Raw genomic sequence first — 15,069 nt, 5'->3', positions numbered from 1 at the left:
TCCTGTCCTGGTTGTTCTCGGAGGCAGAGCAAGTTGGCAATGGGGATTGATCCGCAGGTGGTGAGAGACCTGTCTCTGGCTTATACCGGAGGCCTCCTAACAAGCTCATGTTGTTGAAGACCTTTACATTGCTTCCAAAAGTCTCTGTTGAGTGGACACATTTGGAAACATTTTTAAAAGATGCAATCAATTTAAGGAAATTATTGAAACAAAAATTCAAAATAAGTACAATGAATCCATTTAAACTTGCATAAATATGATAATATATCAAGTGTAAGAAAACAATTAGTTAAAATAAAGAAAAAAAATAAATGCCTTCAATCATCATAAGGTCAGCAACTGCATTTGAATACATTAGCGTCACAACTGATGCATCTTCTATGCTGGTAGAAAAGTGAGGGGCCAGATATGAAGTGAATGAAGCCGTTTTGCTCAGTAAGGTATGGACTGCTTATGGATTAGTGGTGAGAATAGAGGTAGAGCGAGATGTCAGATGCACATGAATTTGACCTCTGGTGTGCATGTACTGAAACAGGTCTCTGCAGCCACAGGACAATAGTGCCAGCTCCCCACTCCTTGTTACTTGACGCCTGTCCCGTCACAGTTTGATGAAAATTACTGTGTGGAAGTTGTGTCTTGTTTCCGATGTGACAACAGAGACATGTTTTTGGCACCTCAAAGGTATGAAAGGGAGCTAAAATACAAGCTGTGTTTTCTTCCTGTGAGAGCTCTAAGGCTGAGATCAAACAATCTCACACACATTAAGGACTGATGTTAATCTGCAGTAGCTCACTTCTAGATCAGAGATCATGCAGATGGAAAATAACAGCGTTAGAACTCATGGGTAACAACATTAGATGGCCAGCCAGAGATGTGGATTATTGTTCCAGTGACATGAATTCAAATCTCACCATGGCAGCTGGGGAATTTAAATTTAAATAAGTATATATTTTTTTAAATTAAAACATTTTTTTAGTCATGGAAACAGAGGAGACTGCTAATGCTGGAACATGGAGTAACATACAACTATCTGGAGGAACTCAACAGGTTAGACAGCATCTGAGGTAGGAAATGGGCTGTGGACATTTCGGATTGAGATCCTTTATCTCATGAGAAAGATCAAGGGAAGATAATTTTTATGCTGGTTATCTCCACTCCATGTTTTAGTCCCAGTAAAAGGCCTAGGTCTGAAATATCAACTATCCATTTTCCTCCAGAGATGCTGCCTGATTTTCTAAATCCTTCCAGCTTTTTGTGTGTTGCATCTTGGTGATGGTGACTGAATTCATGGGATCGTTGTAAAAACTCATAGGGTTCACTGGCATTCTTCATGGCAGGAAATCAGTCACCTTATCGAGTCTAGCCTACTCATGACTCCATATCCAGCAATGTGGTTGACTTTTAACCCCCTCCTCAGTTTAGAGGATGTAGGGAATGGGCAGTAACTGTCAGCATTACAAGCAACATGGGACTGAATGCATTTCGAACTACCAGCTTCAAATTTATTTATTTATTTTATTTAGAGATGCAAAGGGGAACAAGCCTCTGGCCCAATGAGCTACACTGCATCTATCTAACCGAACTATTTAACACTAACCTACTCACAGAACTACTTACAATGACCAATTACCCTACTAACCGGAGGAGTCTGGGAGGAAATCGGAGCACCCGGAGGAAACCCAAGTGGTTGCTCCTTACAGACAGTGATGGAAGTGAAATCGAAATTCTGATGAACCGTGCTGTAATAGGGTTGCGCTAATCGCTATGCTACTGTAGCATACTACCTCTTTGGAGTGTGCTTTTTTTTTGGCTCTAAATGCGTTTGAAAGGATTCAACAACCTGGAGAGCTATGTTGGCTAGAGTCAGACCCTTGTGCTTTGGCTCTTGATAGGGTCACCTATGCCTAAAAAGTCAAAGGGTAGAGGCCAGGGTGGAGTGGTCCATCAGTCCTCCGGCTTCAGGGGTTCAGTTCAAGCCTAACAACCCTGACTGGTCGAAAAAAAAATTGTTACAGAAACGGCAAGGAAAATTCCTGCTACATCTGAGTGTGACGGTATTCCTGAGTCTCTACCTGGGACTTGCATGACTGACAGTAGTGAAAACCAAGAGGAAGCTACTGACATGATGAAGGAAGCCCTGAACACCACTGGAGATGGAGGACCTTCACTGCTGCCCTAAACACCTGCAGCATAACGGGCAGTATGTAAGTAACTACTTTCCACCGTGCCACCTTACTCTTTGGTTTTTTTTGGGTTTAAATGCATTTAAAAGTGCAGCTTTCCTGCCCTGCACTTTGGAACATTGAAGAACACCCTAAAAAGAGCTGATTAATAGAAAAAGCCCTTGAATAATTTATCCTGATCATCCAACTATCATTCCAACTAAACTTCTACTGCACACATCACCATATTATAATGGAAAAAGTTTAATTCCCAAAATACAGTATATTACTGCAAGTCCTATTATTATAGGATCATACTTTTGACTGTGCCTTTTATTTGACTGAATAGTGCATAGAAAGTCATGTTAGAGAGTTTTAACAAATGACAGCCATTAGCAAAACAACACAAAGCCTTTTAAATCCAACTATCTCTTTAATCTGAGGTCAGACAAACAGGAATAACTTTAGAGAAGCTATGCACTCAGTGGCCACTTTATCAGCTATACCTGTGCTTCTGCTCGTTAAAGTAAATATCTGATCAGACAACCACGTGGCAGCAACTCAGTGCATAAAAACATGCAGACAGGGTCAAGAGGTTCAGTTGTTGTTCAGAGCAAACATCAGAATGGGGGGGGGGGGGGGGAGAGAAGTGTGATTTCAGTGACTTTGATCATGGAATAATTGTTGGTACCAGACAGGGTGGTGTGAGTATCTCAGAGGCTGCTTGCTGATCTCCTGGGATTTTCACATAAAACTATCTCCAGAGTTAACAAAAGATAGAAACATAGAAAACCTACAGCACAATACAGGCCCTTCGGCCCACAAAGTTGTGCTGACATGTCCCTGCCTTAGAAATTACAAGGCTTACTCATAGCCATCTATTTTTCTAAGCTCCATGTACTTATCCAAAAGTCTCTTAAAGCACTATCTTATCCACCTCCACCACCGTTGCCGGCAGCCCATTCCACGCTCTCACCACTCTCTGAGTAAAAATCTTACCCCTGATATCTCCTCTGTACCTAATCCCCAGCACCTTAAACCTGTGTCCTCTTGTGGCAACCGTTTCAGCCCTTGGAAAAAGCCTCTGACTATCCACATGATCAATGCCTCTCATCATCTTATACACCCCCATCAGGTCATCTCTCATCCTCCGTTGTTCCAAGGAGAAAAGGCTCACGCAACCTATTCTCATAAGGCATGCTCCCCAATCCAGGCAACATCCTTGTAAATCTCCTCTGCACCCTTTCTATGGCTTCCACATCCTTCCTGCAGTGAGGCGACCAGAACTGAGCACAGTACTCCAAGTGGGGTCTGACCAGGGTCCTATGTAGCTGCAACATTACCTCTTGGCTCCTAAATTCAATTCCATGATTCCTACCAAAATGAACCACTTCACACTTATCTGGGTTGAACTCCGTCTGCTACTTCTCAGCCCAGTTTTGCATCCTATCAATGTCCTGCTGTAACCTCTGACAGCCCTCCACACTATCCACAGCACCTCCAACCTTTATGTCAGCAGCAAACTTAATAACCCATCCCTCCATTTCCTCAACAAGGTCATTTATAAAAATCATGAAGAGTAAGGGTCCCAGAACAGATCCCTGAGGCACGCCACTGGTCACCGACCTCCATGCAGAATATGACCCACCTACAACCAAGAAACAAAAAAAAACATCCAGTGAGCAGTTGTTCTGTGAACAACAATGTGTTCTTAATGAGAGAGGTCAGAGGAGAATGGCCAGTCTAGTTTAAGATCACAGGAAGGTGATGGTAACTCGTAACCACACGTTACAATAGTGTTGTGCAGAATAGCATCCCTGAGGACACAATAAATAAAACCTAGAAGTGGACGGGCTACAGCAGCAGAAGATCGCACCGGGATCCCTTCCTGTACCTAATAAAGTGGCCACTGATTGTATATTGCCATTTCAATTAAACCTATTGCATTATCAATGCTCAGGATATTTTTAAAATTTTCATCTGCAGTGACTAATATTACACAGGACACTTGTGACTCTCTTTGCAAAACCTGCCTGGTTAGATGTAATCTCGTTGTGGAGGGTCTGCCCCAGTTCTTGCTGGTCAGCCGAGGTGCGGGTGTTGTGGCCTTGCTGCAGGAGGTCTGGGAGATGCTGTACCGGACTGAGGACACCTGGGCATTCATGCCTTCTCCTACCCTCCTGCCCTGCTACGCTCTGTCCAGAAACAACAAACAAAGACACACACACATGTGTACGCGCACACACATCACAGGAGAAAGGAAAACGTTAGTGCCAACTGTTCTGCCAAGCAATTCATTTAAACTTGACAGCCGAACAGCGCATTATGAGCAGGGCTGGGGCTCGTAGCACCCAAAAAGATCAGTACAACCCTTTAGACATCAGGTCCTTCAGCATTTCAAGCTAGGTGGCATTGGGTACAAATGTTTAATTGATATTTTCTCTGCAGTTTAACAACTAATTGTCTACTTGTATTTTATATTTTTATTATTTACATACTTGCAACTGCCTAGTATGTTTCCTAGTAGTCACGGTATGTGTATGTAATTGTTCAGTGGTTATATTGGTATAATTCTAGAAGGTTTTGGAAGTTTTCCTTGATGCTGTATTATTTGAATAAGAGCTTTCTCATTGGTTGATTCTTGTCCATGAATTGGAATAGAATTTTCATTTTTATGTATAGTAGCATAAAAGAGCTGACCATGAGGCCAGCATCATCTTAGTCTCTAAGTTCCTTTCTCTCTCCATATCACTGTTCTTTCAATCTCTCTTTGTTCTATTAACGCTCAATAAAAAGATCGTGAAGCAACAGGTTTCATGCCTCTTTCCTGACTTCTGAAAGAATCATGCATTAAAACATTAGAATCCAACTCAGCAAAGCCAGAACTCAATACCCATCACCAATGGCAGCAGCGAGAAGAGAGCACGGCCTGGGTGGTGGGGATCCCTGATGATGGATACTGCTTTCCTGTGACAACAGTTTGTAGACAAGTGTGTCCCCACAAAATCATTCAGAGTCTTTCCCAACCTGGATGAAATGTAAGATCTGCAATGTGTATACTGACTGGTTGCATAATAGCCTGATATGGAAGCACCAATGCCCTTGGATACAGCCCAATCTATCATGCCAAAGCCTTCCACAACATTGATTACAGCTACATGAATAATTATTTTTCTAGAATTGTTTTTCTAGTATTTTTCTTGTAGTTTAATGTTGCTATGCTTGTTTATAATTTTTTTACATAATCACCCATTGTTCAGTAAATTTTTTAGTATTTGTGGTTTCTAGAAACTTCTCAGTTTTTCTGCAGTAGGTGTCACACTACTTGACTCAAGCAATTTCATAGGTTAATTGTTTTCAATGGAATGTACTTTTATCTCTAGTCTGAGTATGTCAACCATGAATTTATTTTGTTCCTTGTCTGTTTTCTTACTTCTTCCTTTGTTCTTGCAATGGCCATAACTACCAAGTTTTTGCCTTTTTCTTGACTCCCAAAGCACATCTGGATCAGAAGATCCAAAAAAGACGCATACTCAATATCTTAGGAACAGATACTCCTCCTCTGCCATCAGATTTCTAAATAGTCCATGAACTCATGAATATTACTTCGCAATTCCTCCTATGCACTGTTTATTTATTTTAACTTTTATTGTAATTTTCAGCAATTTTTTGTTTTGTCCTACAATGTACTGTTTTAATTATGCTGAATGATTTGGCCTCTACAGTTGTCTGTGGCAATTAATTTCACAGATTCATCACCCCCTGATTCAAGAAATTCCTCCTCATCTCAGTTCTAAAGGGATATCCTTCTTTTCTGAGGTTATGCCATTTGGTCATAGAGTCCCCTACTATTCGAAACATCCTCTGCACGTCCATTCTATCTAGGTCTTTCAATATTTCACTGCACTTCACTGTATGTTTCAGTATTTAGATGTACCTGTCCATGTCACAAATCGGTCAAGACATTGAGTATATTTAAAGCAGAAGTTGATAAATTCTTCATTATTAAGGACATCAAAGGTTATGGGGAGAAGGCAGGAGAATGGAGTTGAGAGGGAAAATAAATCAGCCTTGATTGAATTGTGGAGCAACCTCGTTGGGCCATATTACCCAGTTCTGCTCCTATGTCTTAAGGCGTTAAGGCTTATGAATTTATTAGTAAGACTGTGATTGTGGAGAAGACACAGTTTATTTCAGAACGTCACATCATTGGAGCAAATATGACTGATGAACTGAGAGAATGGAATAGAATCCTTAGCAGAGACAGACCGTTAGGAAATTGGTCCAGACCAGTTCTGCTGTGTATCACCTTAATGAGTAGCACATTTGCTTGGCTTGAGATAAGCATCTAACATCATATTTTGCCATTGTGCATTCATCCTTAGAAATAAACAGCCTTCTTTTAGGGGGAACATGGCCATAGTTGGTCAGACCATTTATATAACTGACCACTAACTGCATTTCTGAGGCCGTGCAGTCATGAAGTCAACAAAGATCTGGAGAAATAGAAGACTTCCTGCCTGAAGGTCATTCTGCAAAGTTTATGATCATTACAAAACCTAGTTGCTGCTTAAGATATCTTAGTTTCTAGGTTATTAATTACATTAATATTCACAGCTATCAAGGTGAAACCTGTAAAGACATCTCTGCACTGTTAGTCCAGTCTTTGGGGTTGCAGATTGATAATGTAACCACAGCAGCACCACTGCAGTGAAAATGCAACCCACCACTTGCATTTCCAGTTATTTATTTAGCAATACTGCATGGGGTAGGCCCTTCTGGCCCTTCGAGCCTTGCTGCCCCAGCAACCCCTGACAAACCCAGTTAACCCTAACCTAATCACGGGATAACCTACAATGACCAATTAACCTACCCAGTATATCTTTTGATTGTGGGAGTCAACCAGAAGACCCGGAGAAAACCCAAGTATTCCACGGAGAGGACATATAGAGGCTTCTTATGGGACAGCACTGGAATTGAACTCCAAACTTTGCTAAGCTTCGAGCAGTAATAGCATTGTGCTAACCGTTACGCTACCGCGCCAGGAGAACTCGGTGTTCAGTCAGTGAAGAATTAAAGTGCCCCCACAGGGATGTCAAAGTTGTGCCCACTGTATTTGCATTAAACTCCCCCAATTGAAGGCAACAGTCCTGTAACACGCACATCATGAACATAAATAAGGTACTTTTGGATTAGTAATCTTGTGCTTTCTCTGTGAATAAATTAGAATTGTTTGAAAACCTCACTGGAGGCAAATTTTGTGTGTTACAGGAGCTACACACGTAAAATGCAGGAAGAACTCAACAAGTCAGATAGCATCCATCAAATTCCTTCTTCTTTAGCCCTTTATCTCTTCCACCAATCACCTCACACGAGTTCCTACTTCAACCCCCTTCCCTACCGATTTGCCCTCTCACCTGGTTTCATCTTATCACCTATTAGCTTGTACTCCTTCCCCACTCCCCATCTTCTTTTCCTGGTTTCTTCCCCTTTTCCTTTACAGTCCTGATGAAGGTTCTTGGATTGAAACATCAACTGTTTATTCCTCTCCATGGATGCTGCCTGATCTGCTGAGTTCCTCCAGCATTTTGTGTGTGTTGCTCAAGATTTCCAGCATTTGTAGAATCTCTTGTGTGCTCTAAGAGGGTTCTTAAATTTTGAAAGGATTCTTAAAGGAAAATTGATAGAATTAAAGTGATTTCTACAACACTTGATAGAGTGGATGTGGAAAGAGTGTAGACAGCCTCAGAATAGAGTGGCATTCTTTTCAATTGCCATTTGGTAGGTTTCAATGAGGTCACCCCTCATTCTTCTGAATTCTAGTGAATATAGGAGCCATCAGACTGTCTTCATATGACAAGCCATTTAATCCTGGAATCATTTTCATGAACTTTCTTTGAACCCTCTCCAGTTTTAGCACATCTTTTCTCAGATAAGGGGTCCAAAGCTGCTCACAATATTCCAAGTGAGGCCTTGCCAGTGCCTTATAAAGTCTCATCATTGTATCCTTGCTTTTATATTCTAGTCCTCTTGAAATGATTGCCAACATCACATTTCCTTTCCTCACCACAGACTCAACCTGCAAATTAACCTTTAGGGAATCCTGAACAAGGACTCCCAAATCCCTTTGTGCCTCAGATTTTGTATTTTCTCTCCATTTAAAAAATAGTCAACCCTTTCATTTCTTCTATGAAAGTGCAAGACCATACACTTCCAGACATGGTATTCTATCTCCCACTTCTTTGCTCATTCTCCTAATCTGTCTAGGTCCATCTGCGGCCTCTCTACTGCCCTCCACCTATCTTCATATTGTCTTCAAACATTGCAACAAAGCCATCAATTCCATCATCCAAATCATTGACATATAACATAAAAAGAATTGATCCCAACACAGACCCCTGTGGAATACCACTCGTCACTGGCAGTCAAAAGGCTCCCTTTATTCCCACGCTTTGCCTCCTGCCAATCAGCATTATCCATGCTAGAATCTTTCCTGTAATACCATGGGCTTGTAGCTTGTTAAGCAGCCTCGTGTGTGGGAACTTTTCAGAGGCCTTCTGAAAATCCAAGTGCACAACATCAACCAAATCTCCTTTGCCTATCCTGCTTGTTATTTCTTCAAAGAATTTCAACAGATTTGTCAGGCAAGATTTTTCCTTGAGGAGACCATGCTGATCATGTGCCTCCAAGTTCCCTGAAACCTCACCCTTAACAATCAACTCCGACATCATTCCAACAACTGAGGTCAGACGGACTGGCTTATAGTTTTCTTTCTTCTGCCTCTCTCCCTTCTGAAAGACCATGGTCCTGAAAAACTTCTCATTTTTACTATGTACTGTACCAGCAGTTATGGTCGCAATGACAATAAAAGTACTTGATTTGACTTGACTTGAAGAGTGAAGTGACATTTGTAATTTTCCAGTCATCCCGAACCATTCCAGAATCTAGTGATTCTTGAAAGATCATTACTAATGCCTCCATGATTTCATCAGATACTGCTTACAGAACTCTGGTGTGTACAGATTTTGATCCAGGTGATTCATCTACCTTCAGACCTTTCAGTTTCCCAAGAACCTTCTCCCTAGGAATGGTAACTTCACACAGTTCATGACCCCTAACACCTGGAACTTCCACGGTGACTCTTAATGCAAAATACTTAATTCAGTTTGTCTGCCATTACCACATTACTACCTCTCCAGCATTATCTTTTCATGGTTTGATATCCACTCTCACCTCTCTTCTACATTTTCCATATCTGAAGAAACTTTTGGTATCCTTTTTAATATTATTGGCTAGCTTATTTTCATATTCCATCTTTATCTTCTTAATGACTCTTCTAGTTGCCTTCAGTTGGTATCTAATTTCCCACCAATTTTTGCTCTATTATATGCCCTCCCTTTGGCTTTTATGCTGGCTTTGACTTCCCTTGTTAGCCGTGGTTGTGTCATCTCGCCTTTAGAATACTTCTTCCTCTTTGGGAAGCACCTATCCTGTGGCTTTTGAATTGCTTCCAGAAATTCCATCCAGTGCTGCTCTGCCGTCATCCCTGCCAGTGTTCTTTTCCAATCAATTCCAGCCAACTCTTCTCTCATGTCTCTGTAATTTAATTTACTCCACTGTAACACTGATACATTTTATTTTAGCTTCTCCCTTCTCATATTTCTGGGTGATTTTGATCATATTATGATCACTTACTCCTAAGGGTTCTTTTACCTTAAGCTCTCTAATCAATTCCAGTTCACTACAGAACATCCAATCCAGAACAGCTGATCTTGTAGTGGGTTAATCCTCAAGCTGCTCTAAAAAGTCATCTTGCAGGCATTTTAGAAAATCCTCCTCTTGGAATCCCACATCAACCTGATTTTCCCAGTCTACCTGCATATTGAAATCCCCCACGACTATTGTAACATTGCCCTTTTGGCGTGCATTTTCTATCTCCTATGTAAATTGTAGACCACATCCTTACTACTGTTTAGGGGTCTGTATGTAACTCCCATCAGGGTATTTTTACCCTTGCAGTTCTTAGCTTTATCAACAACCATTCAATCCAATGTCACCTCTTTCTAATGATTCAGAGTTCATTTTTTTTTTACCAACAGAGCCACATCACATGCTTCTCAACCTGTTCTTTCGATACAATGTGTATCCTTGGACATGAAGCTCCCAGCTATAATCTTCTTTCAGCCATGGTTCAGAGATGCCTACAACATCATACTTGTCATTCTGTAACTGTGCTACAAGTTCATCGACTATATTCTGTATACTTTGCGCATTCAAATATAACACCTTTAGTCCTATATTTGCCTTTTACATTGCAACTCATCCTGTTGCCTGCAATTGCACCCTATCAACAGACTGTGGCTACAGTTCCAGACAGGAGAATGGGGTTGAGAGGGATAATAAATCAGTCTAATTCTGTTCCTTTGTTTTATGATCTTGTAAAACAGAAAGAGCTACAAACACTTAGCAGGTTAGATAGCATCTGTGGAGGAAAAAATAATCTCGGTGATCTTCCATTACAACAGCTGTTGACTGGATGGAATTTCTGGAAGCATTTCAAAAGCCACAGGATAGGTGCTTCCCAAAGAGGAAGAAGTATTCTGAAGGCGAGATGACACAACCACGGCTAACAAGGGAAGTCAAAGCCAGCATAAAAGTCAAAAGCTCATTGACCTGAACCAAATCTCTCCACAAATGCTGAGTGCTTCTCATGGTTTCTCTTCTTAATTCAGACTTCCAGTATCTGCTTCAGGGCTGACATCCTTGACCCTGATAAGAATTGCAAAACCAAAAGCAGAAGATTACCGAGTTCTTAGAGCATCATAGCACAGAAATAGGCCCTTTGGCCCATCTAGTCTGTGCCAAACTATTGATCTGTCTAGTTCCATTGTCCTGCACTGGGACCATACCCTCCGTACCCCATGTACTTATCCAAACTTCTCTTAAATGTTGAAATTGAAACTGCATCCACCACTTCTGCTGGCAGCTCGTTCCACACTTGCACTACCCTCTGAATGAAGAAATTCCCTCTGAGGATCCCCTTAAACATTTCACCTTTCACTCTTAACCTGCGACCTCTAATTCTAGTCTCACCCAACTTCAGCGGTGGTTCCATTTATGCTACAGACAGCTAACCTGCAGCAAATAGTGTGGAAAAGAAAGGAGTAACAGCGACACACTTTTTGAACTCTGCCAGGGAGAAGCTTCTCACATATTTTGCCACTGTGTGGCACTTAACAAATTGCAGTTGCAACTTATATCTAATTAGACCCGTAAATCCATCAGGAAAGTCTTTTTCCTCCTCTTAAAAGTAGCAAGTAAATTAATACCTGTTCTTCACTCAAGGTGGCATGTGGCTGCAGCTCGATGCCATCTGAAACCCTTGTGCTGGTGCACTGCATGTCACTGCTGTTTAAAATGACAGGTTGCCTGTGATTAAAAGGACAAGAATTTTAAATTCTTTTTTTTTTCAGGATCACTCACCTGGCCAGCATTTATTGCTCATCCTAAATGCCCTTAGAAGGAGCTGGTGAGTTGCAGTAATTCAGCGTAATTAGCGTGGGAGTTCTGGGTTCCGGACACAGTGGCTATGAGAGATAATGAGAGCTATTTCCAAGTGTACAGTTTGAAAGGGAACGTGTGAGTGGTGGGGCTCACTTGCATCCTTGTCCTTCACTGCGATGGAGGCTATAGGCTTGTGAGGTGTTTTTGGCTTAGCCTGGGGAGGGGGAGAAACAGCAGTGTACACAGTACCCACTGCAGGCATTAACAGAGGGAGAGAAATGTTAGCATAGTGGATGGGGTGCTGACTGCTTTACCTTGAGTAGTGTCAAACTTCTTGCGAGTTACTCCAGCTGCACTCAGGTCAAAGTATTCCATCGCTGTCCTGGCCTGTAGCTTGTAAGCAACAGAATTCTGACACTCTCACCAGTGAGACATGGATGAGTAGCAGTGACAACAGTTGATTGAACTTAATGATAATCTCTGTATGAGGGCAAGTTTCAAACGTCACCCCATGGAACAGGGAGACCTGCATTAATGGATTCAGATTTGTCTTGTCCACAGGAGGAAGAGCCTGGCAGCGATTCTGCCTGGAGGCCAGTGACCAGTGGTGTTCTGAAGGGACCTTTTCTAAGACTCCCGCTGTTGTAATTTTTATAAATGACTTGGATGAAGAAATGGAAGGGTGGGTTAGTAAGTTTGCAGATGATACGAAGTTTAGTGGTGTAGACAGCATAGATGGTTGTCATAGATTACAAAGGGACTTTGACAGGATGCAGAGTTAGGCTGAGAATTGGCAGATGGAGTTCAATCTGGTTAAACTTGAAGGCAAAGTACGGACTTAATGGCAAGATTCTCAACAGTTTGGAGGAGCATTTGAACCTTGGGATTCATGCCCTTCAAGCCCTCAAATTGGAGTACAAGTTGATCGGATGGTTCAGAAGATTTATGGTTGGCCTTCAGTAGTTGTGGGATTGAGTACATGAGCCATGAGGTAATGTTGCAGCTCTAAAAATCCCTGGTTAGGCCACACTTGAAGTATTGTGTTGAGCTCTGGTTGCCTTATTAATGGGAGGATGTGCATGTGAAGCTTTAAAGAGAAGATTTACCTGGGTGCTGTCAGGATTAGAGAGCATATCTCATGAGGATAGGTTGAGTGAGCTAAGGCTTTTCTCCTAGGAGAGAAGGAGGATGAAAGGTGACTTGATAGAGGTGTACAAGATGACAAGAGGCATAATAGAGTGGACAACCAGCTTCTTTTTTTCCCAGGGCTATTGCAAAGAGGCATGACTTTAAGGTGTTTGGAAGAAAGTATAGGAGGATACCAGAATTAGTTTTTTTTTTAAAACACAGAGAGTGGTAGGTGTGTGGAATGCCTTGCCAAGGGTGATGGTAGAGGCAGATACATTAGGGACATTTAAGATACTCAGACAGGCACATGGATGAAAGAAAAATGGAGGGCTTTATGGGAGGGAAAGGTTAGGTTGATTATGAAATATGTAAGTTAAAGGTCAGCACAACACTGTGGATCAAAGGGCTGTACTGTTCTGTGTTCTACATTATGTTCTGCTGGGAGACTAACTGCGGCAACTGAAACTAGGTGGAAAAATATCCAACACTTAAATTTGGAAACAGGACAATACAGACACCCTGAAATAAACAAGCACAGATGAAATAGCCTTATTTGCAGCAAACTTAAAATTATACGACTAGAAATTCTTCATCAGTCTCCTGTAAGTCCTGAGAAACTAAACACTTTCCCATTCTATTCAGTGGAAGAAATGCATGCTGCCAATATTCTGGATAGTATCAATGACCAGAAGTGTAACAGGAATCAGAATCAGGTTTCTTATCACTGATATATTGAGAAATTTGTCATTTTGCGGCAAGCATTATAGTGCAATAAATAAAAAATGCTATAGCTTACAATAAGGAATATAAAAAACAAGCAAGTAATGCAAAAAGAGAACAAAGTAGTGAGGTGGTGTTTGTGGTTTCATGAACTGTTCAGAAATCTGATGGTGGAGGGAAAGAAGCTATTTCTGAAACATTGAATGTGTGATTTCAGGATCCTATATCTCCTCCTTGTGGGCAGAGGGGAGGAGAGACCTTTCTGCCAAAGGAGGTGTAAGGCACTCTTTCCCTCCGTTAGCCTGCAGGTCACCCTTGGGCAAGGTGTAGCACCAGCTTAGCCCCCCCCCTCCCCCGATCAGGGTCACGTAGAGCCATGGGAGCAGGTGGTGGATGGTCGTACGGGCAGCTGATGCATATCACAAGTCCTGGTTATACAACCATTGATGCCAGGCAGACAATCTCTGAAGAGTATTGGTAATGGCTGGGGTTACCCATCTTGTAAACTTGCCCAGAAGAAGGCAATGGCAAAAAAATGGTCAAGAACATCATTGCCCATGTCATGTGACACAGCACATAATGATGATGAGTGACCTCCTCCCTTATGGTAGCAATGAGAAGGTGGGCATGCCCTGAGTGATGAGGGTCTTTAATATTGGATGCTGTCTTTCTGAGGTATGGCCTATTGAAGGTGTCTCTGTTGCCAGAAAAGCAATTGTCCATGATGGAGCTGGATGAGTTTATAACTTTCCGCAGTTTTTCTGATTCTGTACAGCGGCACCTCTATACCAGATGGATAATGTGGTCTGCTGCCAAACCTTGTTATGTCTCTGCTGCCTCACTGTTGATGGGGTTAACTTGGGCTTGGGCTGAAGTGGAGGAGGCAGAATTGTGGTGGTGGTTGTGGTTGAGAAACAACCTTTGCCTGAATTGTACATCCTATTTTACTACACAATGTTATATGATCGTCAGCTCGAGCAAAGAACTATACCGCTAGATGTCAGTTTACTATTTTTGTCTGTAAAATGACAGGTTGTTTTCCAGTCATCTTATGACGGACACATTCTCATTCACAGCATGTTGAAGCTCTTTCGTGGGCATGTGACTACAGCAGTTCTCTTTGGTTTGCTCTGTGGTTCTGACACGAGGAAAGAAAGAATTCATGTTTTGGATTAAGCACAGGAAACTCTTGTCCTTTGAAACTTCCACCCCAGTGATAGATGTGAGCTCTTTTGGGCTTTGGTTTCTTCTGCCAGGGGAGTATGTACTTTGACAAACTGCCATTCCTTTTCCCTCACATTTCAGGACATCCTGATTTGAGAAAGGCTACATGAAGTGCTGCCGTGAAGAAGACAACATGCATCATCGATACCGCCCCGCCCCCCCCATCCGGGTCATGTCATTTTCTCACATCTTGCAGTGGGCAAGATGTACAGATGCGAATGGGCCAAATGCCCTTCATCTGTGTGTGAATAGGTGAAGAAAAGATGGGATTGTAAGCAGTCCCATTTGAACACTTGATTCAGGTCTAATATATTTTAGCAAATCCTTCATC

At 41.9% G+C, this 15,069-nt stretch overlaps 1 protein-coding gene across 2 annotated transcripts in view; it reads right to left on the bottom strand.

Annotated features, from left to right (window-relative positions):
• The window catches only part of LOC140734170 (mitogen-activated protein kinase kinase kinase kinase 4), a 321,905-nt gene that overhangs the window by 94,652 nt on the left and 212,184 nt on the right, over positions 1-15,069 (bottom strand). For both annotated transcript variants that reach the window (XM_073057807.1, XM_073057808.1), the window contains 2 exons: positions 11,492-11,591; positions 4,196-4,357 (listed from right to left, as the gene is read on the bottom strand). In XM_073057807.1, coding sequence (XP_072913908.1) covers positions 4,196-4,357; positions 11,492-11,591 — 262 coding nt within the window. The remainder of the gene's footprint in view (positions 1-4,195; positions 4,358-11,491; positions 11,592-15,069) is intronic.

The sequence above is a fragment of the Hemitrygon akajei genome, chromosome 10 (assembly GCF_048418815.1).
Source record: "Hemitrygon akajei chromosome 10, sHemAka1.3, whole genome shotgun sequence".
Lineage (NCBI taxonomy): Eukaryota > Metazoa > Chordata > Chondrichthyes > Myliobatiformes > Dasyatidae > Hemitrygon > Hemitrygon akajei.
This window is presented reverse-complemented; position numbering and strand designations above follow the sequence as displayed.